The sequence below is a fragment of the Benincasa hispida genome, chromosome 1 (genome assembly GCF_027475165.1).
Source record: "Benincasa hispida cultivar pf3 chromosome 1, pf3_genome.v1.1, whole genome shotgun sequence".
NCBI classification, from domain to species: domain Eukaryota; kingdom Viridiplantae; phylum Streptophyta; class Magnoliopsida; order Cucurbitales; family Cucurbitaceae; genus Benincasa; species Benincasa hispida.
The window spans coordinates 11,660,599-11,679,547 of record NC_143478.1 but is presented as its reverse complement, the minus strand read 5'-3'; the positions used below and the strand labels follow the sequence as shown (position 1 = coordinate 11,679,547).

The 18,949-nt window shown below is 36.0% G+C and overlaps 1 protein-coding gene across 1 annotated transcript in view; it reads right to left on the bottom strand.

The window, feature by feature from the left end:
• Positions 1–18,381, bottom strand: part of LOC120086028 (transcription regulator) — a 30,828-nt gene extending 12,447 nt beyond the window's left edge. The window contains exons 1-26 of the mRNA XM_039042432.2: positions 18,069–18,381; positions 16,888–17,185; positions 16,298–16,526; positions 15,815–16,154; positions 15,615–15,728; positions 15,407–15,535; positions 15,050–15,241; positions 14,716–14,910; positions 14,439–14,576; positions 14,158–14,280; positions 13,784–14,037; positions 12,745–12,848; positions 12,553–12,647; positions 12,281–12,475; positions 8,574–8,759; positions 8,357–8,432; positions 8,207–8,274; positions 4,186–4,331; positions 3,852–3,960; positions 3,623–3,769; positions 3,412–3,459; positions 3,201–3,329; positions 2,733–2,972; positions 503–643; positions 333–418; positions 126–231 (exon numbers count right to left, since the gene is read on the bottom strand). Coding sequence (XP_038898360.1) covers positions 126–231; positions 333–418; positions 503–643; positions 2,733–2,972; positions 3,201–3,329; positions 3,412–3,459; positions 3,623–3,769; positions 3,852–3,960; positions 4,186–4,331; positions 8,207–8,274; positions 8,357–8,432; positions 8,574–8,759; positions 12,281–12,475; positions 12,553–12,647; positions 12,745–12,848; positions 13,784–14,037; positions 14,158–14,280; positions 14,439–14,576; positions 14,716–14,910; positions 15,050–15,241; positions 15,407–15,535; positions 15,615–15,728; positions 15,815–16,154; positions 16,298–16,526; positions 16,888–17,185; positions 18,069–18,167 — 3,987 coding nt within the window. The 5' untranslated portion in view covers positions 18,168–18,381. The remainder of the gene's footprint in view (positions 1–125; positions 232–332; positions 419–502; positions 644–2,732; positions 2,973–3,200; positions 3,330–3,411; positions 3,460–3,622; positions 3,770–3,851; positions 3,961–4,185; positions 4,332–8,206; positions 8,275–8,356; positions 8,433–8,573; positions 8,760–12,280; positions 12,476–12,552; positions 12,648–12,744; positions 12,849–13,783; positions 14,038–14,157; positions 14,281–14,438; positions 14,577–14,715; positions 14,911–15,049; positions 15,242–15,406; positions 15,536–15,614; positions 15,729–15,814; positions 16,155–16,297; positions 16,527–16,887; positions 17,186–18,068) is intronic.
• Positions 18,382–18,949: the final 568 nt, after the last annotated feature.

The following is an 18,949-nucleotide window of genomic DNA, read 5'->3' as shown; positions in this document are numbered from 1 at the left end:
GATTTCTAAACGAAACTAAACATAATCGAAAATGGTATATAAGCTCAGTAGAAATGTGGAATTGCATAATGAGGTAAGATCATTTTAAAAAGAGCATGCCAATCAAATCAACTTATAGAGAAGACCTTCAAAACCAGTTCCTTTGTTGTTTGGGTAGCTATAGAGACACTACGCTGCACAATACCAGTAACGATCTCTTTGACAGCTCTATCCATTGCAATTGGAACCGCTCTGTAGCATGTGCAGGAAGATATAACCACAACTAATTTCACCAAAAATAGCTTTACCATGGATAATTGCTTAAACAAGGTTACAGTACATAAACTCCAAACCTCTGAAAATGGATGTGCAAGCCCAAACTATTAAGCTTCTGGTTGATCACAACAAGACTTCCTATATTAGGGATACCTGCAGGAAGCTGCAATAACAAGAAATAGCCAATAAGAAAAACTATGTTATCCAGATTAGAAGACTTCAACTAATTTAAAGGATGCAATCATACCTGATTGGTTGAGAATGGTGATGGCGATGGTGTAGCTTGTAAGAGTCCCTGGGCAGTAGGAAGTTGATCAGACAAACCCAGCACAGCAAGCTTTTCGTCTTCCATTAATGTGCCAGAAGAAAGATGAAGTGGGGCAGCGTACTACAACCACAAATAAGTTCGTAGTATAGAAAAACAGAATTAGCAATGCTAATAAAATAGAACAGATAAAATTTGTCTAATCTGGGGATAGCATGGTTCAGTCATCTATTTTGGCAATCTCTTTCCAGCCACCTAACTGGCAAACCAGGTCTGTTACCATAAAAATGTAATAAAACTATGTGAAGGAAAATACTGAAGAAAATCAAAATTTTCGTGTGAAAGTATTTTTTTCAATAAAACAATATTTGTGGAAGAAAACAAGGTTCCCCAAGGACTTCAGTTTAATATGGTGTTTCTCCAACAAGACTCAGAACTGTCACAATACCTTATGGAGAGAGTAATAATTCAGTATTAATGAGAATGAGAATGAGAGTAATAATTAGGTTGGTCGTGTGACTGGTCTAATTACCAAAAAGATTGTGAAAGCCGCTCCAATTAGAAGCTGTAAAATGTACAAGATCACAAAAATAATAAAAAATACACTTTCTCAAAAAACTCTTAACATTCTTTTACTTCTGCAATAACCACAATATTGCCTCCGAGACATTTGCCCACTCCTTCAGTACTAATTCCACACTAAAAACTCAACCAGCTCCAACCTCACATCAGAAATTCCATCGAACTTCCATCTGCCTCCTTTTTTTTTTTTGATAAGAGAATTTAAATGATAATATGAAGTGACAAAACGGGGAAGAACTCCAATCCCAGGGAGTCGAAGCCACTCCAATTGGGCAGGAAAGAGGTAAAACTGTAGCAATGAAAGATGGGAGAGAGCATTGGCACCATGAAGCCATACAGAAAACAACAATAAAGTCGGTAAAGGTCGAGGATATAACTCAGTTATTTTTAGAAGTTAGAACTCAATTTTTCCCAAATATTTTTATCCAAAACAAGCAATAAAACATGTTGACCGCCATAACTTTAGCTCCAAACCAAAATCTCTGAGGCCCCTGTAAACCAAGATACTATGATCAACTTACCTCATAGCTTCATCCAAAAGGTCATTTTCAACCTTTCAAATTTTCCTTGTCTTTCCTTCTTCCTTCTCCCACTAGGAACAGATGTTAAATTAAAACTTGAGTTCATCCATTACTCAAAAAGTCCACATGGCAAACATTCTTTTCACGGATCATTACAGCCCTTTTCTCTTAAAATGCAAATTGGACAATTTATGACTAAAATGGATCATTGCTCCCTCTCACTCTCCCCGCTTAAACACCTCCCATTGATACTCTTCCTACCTCTAAAAATTTGCATACTTTTCACCTGGTCCCTCCCCCCAAAACTCATCCTTCACATGGAATTCTTCACTCCACACTGAAACGTTTCCCACCGTAAACTTCATCCAAAATTTACTTCACTATTTGTACAAAATATTTCTGTGCATTTCCACCCTTGTTCTCAAATCACTTCTAAACAAATTTTCCAATTCAACACCTCTCTTCAACCCATCATCCTCTAGAAATATCCTAATTATATCGATCAGAAGGTCTTTCTTGTTCAAAAAAATAATGAGAGAATTTTTCCTAACGGAAAGATTGAGCTAATTTTTACCAAGAAAAATGGAAGAAACAAAAGAGACAGAGAGAATCCTCCATCTAAACATTACCAAGGGTAATAAAAATAAGGGATCTTTCATCCCTTTGTCCCTTAGGTTGTTTTGTTTACTGATGCCTGTTGATGCCTCTTTTTTCTTCTTTTTAATGAGTATTGACTTCATTGATAAATGAAATAGAGTAAAAACCCACACATTTAGGTACATTATAAAAATAGCCTCCAATTGGAGATTAAATAAGAAAAACTACAAATATTAAATGGGTGCTTATCTTGCACCAGAAAAAGAAGTCAGGTTCCATAAAAAGAAACAAATGTATAAGAAACCTCCCTGAATAGTTATCTTTTGATTTCTCTTTTTGTTTTAGTGACAATTACAGGGATAATTATCTTTTCAATACCCTCATTTAACTATTATGTTCAATAATACTTCGCCATTCTAATTTAGAATTTGTAAACTGTTTTAATTAAATTTGTGACTTAAGCCTCGTCTCTTTGATAAGAAAAGCCTCAAGAAAGAAAGAACCTGACAAACCTGGGATAACAGGTGAGTGTGATTTCCGGAATTCGATGGTGTTGCAACCTCTAGGGGAAGCTCCACTTGATTTAAAGAAGACATTATGCCGGACTTCACTTCGGCTACCATCTGTGTCTGAGATGCTCCAACGTCCTTGTTCGAAAAATCAGGATTACCATCAATTTCTCTCTTCCGGTCTTTAAGAAGAGAAGTTGGTGCTATTTCTTTCATGTCCACACTAAGATTCTTGAATAAAACCTGTACAAAATCAATGTCAAACTAATGGAATTCCTGAATGAATTAAATTCAGTGATAGGAAAAATAAATTTTTTCCTAGTGTTGATTGTACATTTTTCATTTAATCAATGAAATTCTCTTATTCCATAAGAAAAGTACTATTTACTGGCACTATGGATCTACTAACTATACCCATGGTGCCAGTAAATATTGTTAGTAAGTTTACCGTCTAGAATTGTGCATACATACCTCAATGTCAAACTTGAGGTTCATTTTCAAGTTAGGCATTGAATAAATCTCTGCCAGTAGTCCAAGAATTCCCATGGTCCAAGGATTTGGAGGTTGATATGCTAAACTACTTTGACATGGTTCAAGAATCTACCGCCATAATAATATAAAGGTAAGATCAGGATACTCAAACAAAGCTACCAAAAATATTCCTCATACAGTATGATCATACCTTGGAAGTAAATGGTATTACTGCAATCATTAGCCCCTTTTCATATGCCTGTCAAAAGAGAGAAGTGAGTGCAAAGAAGAAAATAATAATAAAACAGAAACCAACGTTAAAATTATGGTTTTCAAGAAAACAAAAATGATGCAAAGAGGAAGAAAACTCAAACTCCCTCCGTGGAATGAATCAAAACCAACATGAGTAAATGCTTTATTACTTCAATTATCAAAGATTTTGGATCTATTTCACGAGCTCGCAACACTTGATTCCTGCCAATTGTTAGTTTCCCAAGCCAGCTTCCCAAATTCTTCAGTAATGAACGTTCTTCTGAACTTGACTTTATAAGTTCAGATCCTAAGAGAACCTGGAGAGAAGATGAAAAAAACAAAAGTTAACTACCATGCCACGCACTGGTTTGCACCTCACATCCAAGAAAAAACAAACACCTTGCAGTTCTCATACGTAGCCTGAACAATCTCTTTACTTAAAGCTTTTGAATTAATTCTGTCCAGAAACTTCAAGTACAAGTCGTGGAAATTTGGCTCAATGCTAGCCCTGTAAACCAAAATGATGTCAGAGAAGTAAAAAATATAACTCGTGAAAACCAATATTTTCTCTAGGGGAATTTTTCTAGAACATCCTGACAGTTCCCTCCCCATAATAAAACTATAGCCCATGGTTTTTAGTTTTTAGCTCAATGATACCATCCAATAAATTACTATGCACACGACAATTAGTTCTGTACAAAAATGCATACAAGAACTCAAAGTAACTTCAAACCTCTTCATGACCATATACTGGGCAAACCAGGGATAAAACTGCTCCTTCAAAATCTCAGTAAATTCTTTTGCTTTGGCTTCAAGATTAGCAAGTGAAATATTATTAATCATAAAAGAAATCTTATCCTGTACATCCGATCCGGGAGCCTGTACACATAGTGAAATTTATCAGAAGGCAAGATGGGCAGACATAAATTCATAGTCCATAACAAAGAAATAAGACCCACTAAACAGCAATTAAATAAAAATACAATAGAGAGAAATACAACATCTCACTTCAACACTACTAAGATAAGTCATAAACTAGAAAATCCAGAAGAAAAGGACGCAGTATGGTATAGACAATGTGGTATAGTATAGAGAGAATTACACTCGGAATGTCCAAGTTCCTAAGGAAAACTACCAATAACCATTACCAGAAAGGTAACTAGTTTAAAGAGGATAAAATATTTCTCTCAATTATGCATGTGAGTGATAGGAGCCAAAGCATGATCAAACTAAGTTGAATTGTAAAGGATGAAAATTTAGAAGATAAGCCAAGTATTTTGAGGTACTTGGACCCTCCACTCTTGAGATCTCACCCAAGCCCTTTTTCACTCACCATAATAATGCCTAAGATCATCTCTTCCTACTTTCCCTATTTATAACCACTCTCCCTAACTACTTTCCTAGCCAATTACTAATATACCCTAAAAACTCTAATGACACCCTAATAACATTCCAATCGGTAAGCCTCAAAGAAGTACCACCACTCCGAAACAGGCAGCAGTATATCAGACAGCATCACCTTCTCACTGAGAGACACTGCCACAACTTTCAATCTTAGATATATAAGAAAAACACAACATTTTACTGCTTGTACCTGGAATATGCAAGAGAAGGAATTTTCACAAAGGCAAAAAATAATTATTATGATAGAAGAATTAAATTGTCAAAGGTGAATAACGAAATAGACTACGAAAACATTAAAAATCAAGGAAACTCAACAACATTGCCTGTTCGAATTGTTTCGCTTCAAGACCCTAGGCTCGTTAGAAAAGAATAAAAAGACCGAACTTCTTGAGAAGAGGAGGCTGAAGCTTTGATGAGCCCGTGCACTAACTTATCACCTTGTTAAAACTGGTTTATATTCAAAAGGTGCCAAGTTTACCTACCCTCATAAAACGTTAGAAGTAAGTAAACCAACAGTGGGGGTGCTGCATGGCATGGGCAGATCAGCATTTTATTTTTTATTCATTAGTTTATTAAATTTATTTTATTTTTATGATAACTCCACACTTTTTTATATGAAACAGTGACATAATAATATTGTAGTACAGGTTAAGGGCAACAGGTGGAGAGAACCCTTCCCAAAAGGGTCAATTACAAAAGAGAAAAGTCTTCCAACTTCTAATGATCAAAAAAAGATAATATAACCTCCAAGAATCTTTGTGACTTTGAACTCCACCAAGAAGCCAAGTAATGTATACTATAGATGAAAGAATCTTCAAAACTGCACTTAATCTAGAAAATTCAACGATTTTTTACTTTCCAAAATAACCAAACCAAATCTGGCGATTTTAATTTTTTTTTAATATGATTTTAATAAGAAGCTAATCGTAATAATACACTATTACAATTTTCATTAGTGTCCATTTTTCAATTTTGGTCAAGATACAAATTTGGTCTCTAAACTCCAAAACATTTGTGATAGGTTCAAAAGACTTTAGCCTAATACATCCGTCAACTGTAAATTTGGTGTCTAATAAATCCTATAACTTCAAAAAATGTCTCATATCTATTATAGATAAAATTGAAAGTTCAAGAACTTATGAGACAAAATATTGAAAGTTCTTTTTTAAAAGGAAACGAGCCTCTTTATTAATAAAGTGAAAAGAGACTAATGTTCAAAGTACAAGAGGGTTATACAAAGAGCAAAAGAGTACATAAGGATCAGGAGGTACACCCGGATATCTCAACTAGGTTGACACCCCTTAGCGCCCTCATCATATCCATACAAAACTAACATAACAATAAAAGCAACAGTCAACCAAGGGCCCAAGACAAAACATTGAAAGTTCAAGGATTTATTACACTTTTTAAAGTTCAAAGACCTATCTTTCACAACACTGAAATTTCTAGAAATCAATCAGACACTTTTCAAATTTCAAGAGTCTATTGGACACCCGTTACACAATTAGAGAACAAAACTTGAAATTTGAACGTCAATTTTGTTTTTAAATATGATTTCATTTTTATCAAAATGTAATTGTACTTCCTTTTATAAAAGAGATCATGATATTAGTTAATATTTTTCTTGGGAAAATTACCTTTTTGGTCCTTAGGTTTTGGGTCTAGTTTTTATTTGGTCCCCAAGTTTCAAAATGTTACACATTTAATCCTTAAGATTTGATTTTTGTTTCAATTTAGTCCCTAAGTTTCAAAATGTTACAATTTTATCCTTGAGATTTGAGTTTTGTTTCAACTTGGTTCCTATGTTTCAAGATTTGACATTTTTAACCTCGATTTTTCATTTATACTCACTTCCAATCATTGACGTGAATGTCTATTAATTAATTTAAAATAATTATAAAGTGAAATTTTAAATTTAATTTTAAAAGTGATGAAAAATAGTGAAACTTAAGGGCTGATTTCAAATAAAGGAAAGTGAGCCAACTTGTTTACAAATATAGCAAAATTTTACTATCTATCGGCTCTAGACCGCGAATCTATCAGTGTCAATGACAAATGTTAAAGTGATCGACTGCAATAGATATCTATCAATGTCAGTGATAGGTGATAGACCACGATAGACATCTATCACTGATAGATGTCTATCGCGATCTATCACGGAAAGACAGCGACATTTTGCGATACTTGAAAATATTCTCGACAGCTTTACGATTTAAAACAATTACCTGAAACTTAATTAATTATAATTTATTTAATTATTGTAAATTTATTAGCAGTAACAGAAAAGTCAGAAAATGAGTATTTAGTGAAAAATCGAGGTTAAAAATGTAAATGTTGAAATCTAAAGCCAAATTGAAACAAAACTCAAATATCAAGAGTAAAATTGCAATATTTTGAAACCTAGGGACTAAATAGAAACTAAACTCAAAACTTTAGTACTAAATGTGTAACATTTTGAAACCTAGGGACCAAATAAAAATTAAACCCAAAATCTAGGGATGAAAAAGGTCAAGAAAATAAAAATTTTATTTTTTTTATATCACTAAATGCTATAAACTTCCTTTTTTGATATCTTTACTTGTTAGTTAAATTTACGATTGCCCCCTGTCCAAAGTTATAACACAGTGATACACATCAAAAAACTGTGTTGCCGAATGCAAGAAAATAAAAAGGCTTAAACTAAACAGCACTATTCATTCAAGTAAAAATCTGATATTTTAATGTGTTCCTCATAATTATCTTAATCAAACAACTCAAGAAATACTTCAGAATTCAGAATAAATAAAGGCCAAAATAATGCAAAATGGTAGATTGGTAGACTAGATGTTCTACAAGATTCTTGCTGCCTCCCTAATGAGTATATATTATAGCTAGTGGTTAATTTTTCTACCAACCATATTTTGGAACTTCACCAACGAAAAATGACAGAAATACAAAATGTTCAGTTGAAGAATCAGATAAGGTTGATCTAAGATCTACTGAGTGCATTGCTTGTTGTCATTCTCACCTATCGAAAGTATTCTCAATTTGCATGTTACAAAGTTATCTTGCAACATCGTTAACTATTTAAATATAACATAACCCCAAGCCCACCACATTAAAAGAATGGGTAAGAGCAACAAACACCCATTCTGTCGAGATTCAACCTAATTAGAAAAATACAAATGTATAGGTTTATCTTCAGCAAAGTATAGATCAGTATGAAATTTTCTTAAATTATATTTAAAACTATTAGTTATTGCATCAAAAATGAGACAAATAAGAACCTCCTACTGCATCGACATTCATCAAGACTCAAAGAATTGATAAAGATGTTTAAAAGATGGAAAGATGGCACAATGAATGGGTACCTCAATAGGAGTTTCTCTTTTCTCAGCTGCAGCAACGAGTGTTTCAATATTCAAAGCCGAACCAAACCCTGTCAAAGGATAAAACATAACCATTGTGTTCGTTCCAAACAATCAACAAAATTTTGAATGCCTAATCATTGAAGAACTAACTCGTAGAAGCAGCCCCCCGTGAAGGACGAACAAAACCAGGGGAAGAAGCCAGCACTGCTGGAGCATTGTTTGTATTCTGCACCCACAATTGTAGCAACTTACAGAGAGATAGAAGGGGATATTTTATTGTTCATAATTATGTTGATCAAAGGTACAAATAGCATAAGAGTCTAATACAAATGGGCGACAAAAACTAGGAGAATGGAGAATGAGTTACCTTTTGATTAGTAGAAGCATCACCTGTGGGTTGAATTGAAGTTTGCCCCACAGAAGGTAAAATTGGTTTTACATCAATGGCAGATGTGACTTTAAGTCGATCATCAATGACACTTTCATATTTTTGTTGTAACTGCATTGTCGAAGAAAGTTGCGGGCCAGGTTGAATGTTGCTAGAACCATTTAACTGCAATCAACCAAAACATAATAAGACATCTTACTAATATTTGCCACCAAGAAGTTATCCCTCTCAATGGCTAAACAGCATATGAAAAGCCCAACTTCCCTTTTCCCTCTTCAGAAAATTCTTTTTTAAAGAAATTAAGCCTTCATTTGAGTGAAATAATGTAAAAAGGGCATACAAAAAACAAGCCCACAAATAGGAACACACAACTAACCCAGGAACATATACGAGTTCAAATTAAGAACACTAAGTTGATAATTACAAAAAACCAGACGGTCAGAGACCCACAAGGAAGCATCTAAACACCCTACCAAGATCTCTCTGCCCTTCAAAAATCCACTATTCCTCGCCAGCCAAACTCCCACAAAGTATCACATAAGTCTACACTTCTAGTTCTCGCATAAGGGAGACTTCAAGAGCACCTCCTCAATCATAGAACCATAGCCTCTACTTTGAATTAGGTTAAAGCCAAGAACTTTAAGCACAGACTCTAATGGGAATAAGCAAACTTGCAATCCTACAATAAATAATTGATGTCCTTCTCCTGCCACCTACAAAGAACACACCATTATGAACGCAACACCAAGGAGGAATTCCAAGGTGTTCGATCTTATTTGGTGGGCTTGTTTCTTATATAGCTTTGTATATTCTTTCTTTTTTTTTTAAAGAAGCTTGATTAGAAAGCTTGATTCCTCCCCCAAAAATACCTGACTTGCCAAGCAAAGACCCGAGTATCATAACATTTCAAAGAAAGGAAAATGCATATTACCCTAGAAGGAGTAGAACACAATTTGTGGAAGAAGTATTTGATTGTAAGAAAACCACGGCTCTGGTTTGTAAGGAAATTCCTCTCGAAGAATGTCCACAACTTTACTAGTCTTCTCATCACATAGAGTGAGAGTGCCTGCAGATCACTCCATGTTATCCATTCTATCCCACATGATCTTGAATCTTGATTACCCTCCACAAAATATTAACTGAAGAAGACTGGTCAACTTTTGCTAGCTTACTTTCTAGGAGAAGCACCAATCTAGATTAAATATAAATCTTTTTTGTGGTGTTAGATTATGGTTCTTAATTAATAATCCCTCAAGGCCTTAACATCTCAACTCCTGATCTTCAAGAAATATTGTTACCGCTAGTTGAATAGAAAAAGAAGCCCACTTTCTTGTATTAACCATTGAAATAAGATTTCTATCAGCCTAACTTCAAACCTAAAGATGTCTATTAACCTATATTTGGAGAAAAATCCAAAGGAAACCAAAATCTATACTTGGACTTGTGAACCCATCCGGCCCTGGCGACTTGTTCTGGTTAAAACCAAAAACAACCTCAAATTTTTCCCAAGGAAAAAGAGGCTTTCAAATCTTCCTTAACATCAGCAGAGATGGATTTCCAATCCAACCCTGCCACAAAAGGCCTCGGCATTGGAGGAGGGGCAAAAAGCCTCTTAAAAGAAAAATAGGATCTTTTCTTTAATCGCATTATCCTTTCTCACCATCTCGTTGTTCTCTTTAATCATAAGCTCAATGAGATATTCACTCCTCTTCCCTCTAGCACACACCTGAAAGAAGGCAATATTAGTATCCCCCTCCTTGTCCCGCTTAACCTTAGCCTTTTGTTGCAAGCCAATGTCCTCAATGAGATATTCACTCCTTAGCTTGAGTCTCCAATCTATGACCCTCCCATTCTATCCTCATCTCCAAATATAAGCTATTGTCCACCTCCAAATCATCTAACAACGAAATCCTCTCCACTTCCTCCTTTTCTTTTTTTTTTCTTCAAATTCCCAATGTTCGTCAAGTTCCAACATTTCAAGGATTCCTAAAGATCGTCACATTCCAACATTTCAAGGACTCCTAAAGATCGTCAAGTTCCAACATTTCAAGGACTATTTAAGAGGACGTTTGGGGGCAAGAAGTGGAGTTGTGAACTCCAAGAGTCAACAATGTAAAGAGTTAATAGGGCCCAAAATTGATGTATTTTAGTCGGACCACAAACTCATTGGGCCAAATAAGGAGGGAGGGGAGTTTGCTGCTCCACTCTCCCAGCTACTTGGGCCAAACACCTCTCAAGGGATTTAAGCTTTCTAACGAAGCGAAACCCCTCCCACTACCCATCCACTCTAACATCCCACCATGCGCCAAAAGAGGCTTTAAAATAGGGTTGCGCCGGCCACATATTTTCATACCTAAAATGGAAAAGACCAAAGGAAGCTACTTGTATTAAGGAGAAGCGAATGATGATCTAAAGTGATTCTCCAGGTCGGAGACTGCCTGGACTCAACAAAGTGCTCCCACGAAACCTTAGATAAAAGGAACCTATCCAATCTACAGCAAACCACACCTTTACATTTGTTTGGGCACATTAATCTCTCATTCCCCATTGGATCAACTTGGTCACAATCTGATTATTGAAGTGCCTCATTGATCAAGTGATCCCCCCCTCCCCACAAGAAAAAAAAAAAACCTTAGACCATGCATACAGACAATGCAAATTGGGGGGCACAAAGTAGTGTTGAAGCGCTTTCTTTGCATCCTCTCGTTAAGGAGAGCGAAGTTCTTATGCTTGAGAGACCCAATTCCCAGCCTCCCACTTAGCATCATCATGACAAAAGAACAATTGTATCATCAGCATTTTGCAATGGGATATAACCACATTTTGCAATGGGATATAACCACATTTTGCCTACCCATTTTCATTTCCCTCAAATTGTTTCGTTCCGAGCAATAGTGAACCAAACAACTAAAGGCATCATCCATCTATATAAAAAGGAAGGAAAGGGAAGAGCACCTCCCCTCAAACCTCTTTTGGCCACAATTTTTCCACGAGGTCTCCCATTCATGATACTTCAAAAACTTGCCATGGACAAACAGCCGAACTTCCAACTTCTCTATCAACTCCCAAAGCCTATTTTAACGAAAACGTCATCTAGGAAATGCCAATCAACCTTTTCATAGGCAAGCTGTCCTCTTACAATGAAGAGTTTCCTAGAGCAAGCTTTATGAATCACAACTTCAAGAAACAAATACTTCGGAAAAATGAAATTTCCATGGGTCGATAGAAATCATGGACTGAAAGAAATAAAAACTTTTTTAAGAAACAGGATTTTCATTAATCACTGACATAAAGATTTCGACAGATTTAAAGCTAGTTATGTAGCTTAACTTCCAATTTGAGCACCCTCTTTGTAACTACTCTTTTTTCAGCTGCACCAATTAGAATAATTATTTCTAAGCTCCCTGGTTTTTTTTTTTTTTTTTTTTTTTGAAATGGAGACAAGACCTTTTCATTGGATTAATGAAATGAGTTCTAAGCTCCCTGGTTCTGGGGGATCTCCCTTCAACGAACCTTATTGTTACCATTAATGAAACAGTTTCTAGTTTCCTTACAGAAAAAGGTTCATTGCAGGCATATGTATAGAACGATTTCTTGTGCGTATCACGATATACTACCAAATTGGGAAGTCAAAGATATAATCTGAACAAGGCAATAAAAAACGTATTTGAAAGATCAGTTGCCACCTCCACATTTCCTGCAGTGGCATCAGAATCAGAATGGCCTGCAGATATCCTCAGAAGAGCCTGCTCAATGAAAGCGACAAGTTCTACATGAGTGCTTCGCAAATGTGATATTTGTAGAATATGATTGCAGTACTGCGGCCACTCAATCAAACGATCCACAAACTGCTCTACAGCCTTCGTACCAAACACAAACATCTGCCCAAAAAAATTGTTAACCACAAACAATATAATAAGCATAATCGAAACCTCACTTTCTAACGTAAAATACAAACTTTTGAATCTGCAGGTTTGCGAAGTGCATCAAGGACACCACGCAGTGCAATCCCCAGTGTAAGGTGAGTAACAAGCTGATGCTTAATAACAGAGCCTGCAAAAAAATGAAAAATTTTTGAACTTTTTGAGATACAAAAATGGCAATGAAATAACTCTATTAAAAATATTCAAAATTTCAACAAAAAACTCACCAAAGAGAACTGCCGCAATTTTTAGCTGTCTTTCGGGATATTTTGGGAAGAATCTGTACTCCTCAAAAAGATTTGCAATCATGCATTCGAAAATTGATTGTTCCCTGTAAGAATAACCCAGTTAGTGAGCTGCTCATTCTAACCAAGTTACACTTTTTTTGGTTAAGAACGTGAAGTACTCATTAACAATAAGTGTGATCCTACATTCAGACAATGACATCAAAGATGGAACAAAGAAAGCTGCAGTTGCTGGAAAGGGAAGAGAAACTAAAAACTCAGATAACAAAATATATATAAGTTTGGATTAGAGGACAAGCTTTACAATGAAGCTATGCAGAATGCATTGAAAAGAACTGGAAGAGAATACTGACATCCCACTGAAAGAAGTCTGAACATGCGACCTTTACAAGCAAATGTGAAACTAGATCCAACCATATGAGAAAAAAGACAAACATGGATGATGAATCAAGGAATTCTAAGAACTAAGGCAAGAATACTATTAATGCCCAGTGCATTGTAGCCACTAAGAAAATTAGAAATCTCAGTACAAGTAGTCAAATTAGATGCACCAAAACACCGACAGTTTTGAAGAAATTTTACCAATGGGAAAAAAGTTTGAGTGCGCTTGATTGCTGATGGTGGAAAAACATGTAAATTACTTATACTTGACTGAAAAAGGAACAATTAAACTGTAGTTGACTCTGCCAGTGTTGAATCATCTAACATCGTAAGACACGAGAAATTATGGTAATTGATCATTAAGGGTGTGTTTGGTCCAAAGAGTTAATAAGTAGGAGTTGTGAACTTCACTCCTTGTTTGACCAAAGGAGTTGGTGGGTCCCGCTACTAGAAAAAACATCAATTTTATATCTTATCAACTCCTGGGCATCAAGAGTTCACAACTCCCTAAACTTTATAACTCCTTACTCCTCACTATTCCACTCCTTACCCCAAACACCCCCTAACACATTTACACAGTGGAATACAATTTCCTAAGAACCCAGACACTCATGCCCAAAAGGTAATAAAAATACAGCACCTTTTAACTGAAGATTCCTTGAACCGAGCAAGCATTTGAACCATCGCTTCAATGGTCAACTGACCGGAAAACATTTGTTGGAAGTAGGAATTAGCTTCCGCCTCAATGTCATCTGTATATCCTTCTGTTGCAGGCACATCTGAAGCCTCGCCATTTTGCAGCTTTGGGTTCGATTCCAGAATTGCATCTTGCAACTTCTCCATTTCCTCAGATAGTTTAGCAGATGCAGTAGTACCCACATTAGATCTAAGAACCTGATATTCACAACTACGTTAACCCTAATATTCCATTTGACATATGTACAACATAACATTTAGACCCCGACATAGAAGAATGAATTGGGTGGTGAAAGTACTGGAGTTTTTCCATGGTACCTTCAAAAAAGTAGAAGCAGTGTCCAAATAAATATTTGAAAATGCATTAGCAGGATAAAAAGGTTTGGTTGAAAAATCTTGAGATCCCCCATGATGAATCCCTTTTAAGAACTTGAGACACTCCTGTAACATTAATATCATAAATGCTCACATTATAATCAAAGTTGAAAACTTGAAAGCTAACAGCAAATAGACGACAACACATATATATTCCTTAAATTATAAACGTTGATCTCAAAAACACGGTTCTAAAGGTCAGGCAACCAACTGAAAAATACTACCTCAAAAAATACATCTTTGTATGTGTTCAAATTGTTGCTCAACCACTTCTCAAGGTCTAAATATTCCTGTCGTGAAGCAAGAGCTGCTAATCTGATACTGCAGGAATAAGGAATCATATCTAGTACTGAAAAAAGTATCTGCAAAAAGATATAGGTGGATGAAATAGAAATTCCAGATTTAAAAATAAAAGAAACGGTTAGAAAATTTAATAGAGACACCAAGAATATGATTCATATCATCTCTGCTACAGAGAGAGAAGGATTGGTATTAGTTTACCTTTAATTCTTGGCAGATGTCAACTATCCTAACCATGGAGTCTGGATCACTGTTTTGAGCATCCACAAATCCCCGTAACACCAGATTAGGGTTAAGATGCCATAGCTGAAAGATCAAATCACTACCAAGAGGATTTCTTAACAACAATGGGAAGACTGAAAAAGAAACTTCGTACTGAAGCAGATTATATGCAGTCTGCAAGAGAATATGTAAAAATTTACAACCAGATCAGGATATGCATGTGTGAGATAGAGAGGACAAATTTAACGAATAAATTTATTTATAAATAATAAATAAATAAACCCTGAGTACAGAGGTGACAAGAAAAAGGTACGTTGGCATGTGCCATCCCAAGTAGCAATAGCTCGGGCCAATTTTTAAGAGGAAACTCCAGAATTGATTGCACAGATCTAGCATGACCTCTCTCAGCAAGTTCACACAGTATATCCAAAAGATCCAGACACATCCATGCTTGATTTGTATGTCCAAGTTGAAGCTTATCGCCATGCAGTCCATCAATATAAGCCTACAATAATATATCATCAAATGTAAAATATTAGGAACACGTATTGCCATATCAGGCAGGACAATGATTAGTTCCTGCAACAAAAGTTACACAGCAATTGAAGTAAGCTAGATGTACGCAAGCAAAACAGGGAAGAAGTAGAAGTGATATAAACATCGACCATACCAGCTGTCTTCCAGAGTGAGCAAAAGTAAATATTTCAGGTGGTGCCAACACGGCATGTTTAAGGAAAGAAATCTGACCCTCCATATTCTTCCAAATGGAACCACAAATAGTATGGAGAGGAAACGCATCCTGCAACCTCGACCAAAGATTGGATTAACAAGGAATGAATCATTTCATCTTAGAACATCCCAAGTAAAGCAAATGATACCTGGCATGCACGTCTATATACAGACATGAAAAATGAAAATGCTTCCTCATTAGGAATATAAAAACCCTCATGATCCAGATTTTCCATTACTCTTATCCAGTCAACATTAGGTGCCTGTATCAAGTAAGCACAGTGAGGAAAAGAAAGCAAGAAAGAAATTTGCGTTAATAGAACATAGAGATGAAGAAAACAAGGCTTACAAGTTGCTTCACTGTGTCTAGGAGAACATCCACATCCCACGAGTTCAAGGATGGTAGATCAGACAATGCACTGCAACCCAAAGCTAGACTAAAAGTTGCATATATATTTCGACTGTCCTCAAGACCAGTATGATTGCGAGCTATCATGCCAAGTATCTTAGAGATAGTAATCTCCGTCAGCGGCAAAAAGAGGGACAAAATCTCTTTGCATTGTGTAGCATTGATTGTGCATCCATAACCCAGTTCCTTCATTATATCTCCCATGCTCATTTCCTTCTCCATTTCAGCTAAGATGGAATCGAAATCATTATCAAGGGACTCATGTGACAGATTTACATTCCTACAATGGAAAGAAAATTTTGTGAAGTTAATAACAGTATTACAAAAAGCTCAGATACCCAGCCAAATTCATTGGAAACCGACAACCGAAAGTATCATACTTAAATAGTGAAGACTAAATTTAAAAGAAATATTCTTTGCCACCTTAAAAATTTCTCCTCGCGCAATTCATCTGAAAGAAGTGGTGACAAAACAAACTCTGTAACATCTTTTAACTGCACCAAAGATAGCATTTGCATGAAGGAATCTAAATGCTTCGAGAGCCCTTCCGACCGTTGGAGGAACATGATAATATCCTGAATTTGCTGAGTGGAATCCACAGATACAGCATTAGCACAAAGTTCCTCAATCTGACTAATGCAGAAGTTCTTTCCTGAAAATGAAACGCACGACCTATGAAGTCCCAAGGAAAACAAACAAAATACTGTCTGAGTAGCCAGATGAGTCTAGTTCGGTTGGTGATGTAAATTAAGTTGATAAGTTGTCAGTTGTAAAAGCAAATCAAGCAGGGCCTGTGCTTGTTAAACATAACTACTATATTCACCCCCCCGGGGGGTGTTGTGGGCGGCTTTATTCACATTAATAAAAGAACTAAAGGAAAGATGGCAAGCTTAAAGATTAGAAGAGTTCCCTAGTGATGAGAACAAATATTGCAATGTCTTAAAAAAAAAGTAGTTGAAAGCAAATTGACAGCCAGAAAACGTCAATAATCAATGATAACTTCTAGAACTTACCACACAACCTTGCATCAAGATTTTCAGAATCTGAAACAGCGAGACCAACTCCAATTCGTTCACACATTGACAAGTTTAACAGATTCGAGATGTTTTCGAGAGTAACTTGGTTGGTATCTCTACTTTCAAGAGACTCACAGAATATTGTACTAAAATTGGGTCTGTCCAAGAGATGCTTGAAGACCGAAGAAATAACAAGTCGCAACAGTGGGTTTTCCAAATCTGTCCCATGACTAGTGAAATGATCCAAACAAGTTCTGAGCAGTATGAAGCTTCCTTCAATTCCACAGTCAATAAACTGAAGCACATTGAAGATCTTGATTCAGTGAGATGCTTAAAATATATATCTCAATGTAAAAGATCAAAGCACTAGTTAAGTGAAGTGCTTTTGTTAAGAAATTGTAAATGTTACATGATTTTTATAACCACTTAATCACAAAGGCCATTATTCACGTATTCGCTGTTGCTATTTGAAAGGGATGTCTAACAGAACTCTATTTCCTAATTATTCTATTTCAGGAGTGTAAATATAACTTCCATGAAGAAAAATGAAAGAAAGGGCGGCACTAAATCAACAGCAGTCAGAACAAATTAAATAAATGAAGATAGGAAGGAAGAAAGAGTCCAAATTTTAGGAGCCCCCGAGGCACCCATATATGCTTTTCATGTAAACACCCCTAATGCCGAATTCAATTGAAAAAAAATAATAATAATAAGACACTCAGAAACTCGACGGTAAATAGACCCAGAGGGAGCGCATTGAAACGAAAAAAGCGTTTCATATATCTGACAAGTCAGTAATCTTATCGCCAAAAGGATAATTGAAGATGCGAAACTCGCACACAGCAAAGTACATCCCCCACAACCCCTTCCACCCCCCCCCCCCCCCGGCCCAATAATAATTCTTAAAAAGATGCTAAATCCTGTAAAGCACAAACCCCTGAAACTGTTTTACGAGAATGCCTGAAGATCAAAATGAGACTCGTAGTGGGAATGGAGAATTGAACGAAAAACACGTAAAACAAGTGGGGGGATATAAATCTAAATCTAGACCACAAAACACGAAATAAAACAATTCTATCAGCAGAAGGGAGCTCAAATGAGAGTTGGCAAGTATAACCTAAATAAAAAGTAAAGGGGAAAGTAAGGAGGGGGAAGCGATGTAAAGAGTCAGATGATACCTCACAAAGCTCTTTGAGAATGGATTCAGCATTAGATTCGGTCAAACTGTGGAGGAGGAAACGAATCTGAGAGGAGGTAGCAGTCGAAAACATCAGCATGGCGACCCAAATCAAGAAGCTAGGGTTTTGAACCAGAAAGACTGAGGGTCGGGTGAGTGAGTGGGGAAGATGAAGAATGAAATGAAAGTTGGAGAAGCGGTTCGAGAGAGAGATCGCGGGAAGAGAGAGTCTTGGAGAGAGAGAAAGGGCGAGATAATGGAGATCACGAGAAGAGTATATTCACTGGCGCAGATTTGTATTTATATTCTCTTCCGCTCTGCTCCTCTAATGGGCCTTCCACTTCATCTAAATCACCTACACACAACGCGATGTGACCTCGTAAATTAAAACTCGATTAATCGCCCAACACCATTTTCATACCTTTTATGTCACTTGATTCGTAATCAAAATTTGTGTAATCGAAATCAGATTTTGTGGATAAGTGAATCGTAATAACCTGAATTGTAAATATAATTTGATTGTTTTTTAACATGTTTATTTAAAATTATGAATCTATATTTTACCATTATTACTTGACCCTAATGGTAGAGGTAAGTGAAACAATAAATGTAGATTCATAGTTTTCATACTACTGTGGTAACAATATATGTAATGGTAAAGGTAATGGATCCCACGTAATTTTCAAATACAGTAATGCCCTTCGTTCTTAATCATATTATGTGGCCTTAAGTCGCGTTTATTAAATGTGAAAATAATCAATTAATGTTGAGCTAAAAAATGGACCAGTTGATTGTGTTTGTTTATCTATGTTCCATACTAACTCGAGATTTATCGTCACCTATAAACCTTAGTAAGCAAGAAATATTTATAATTTCACCAAA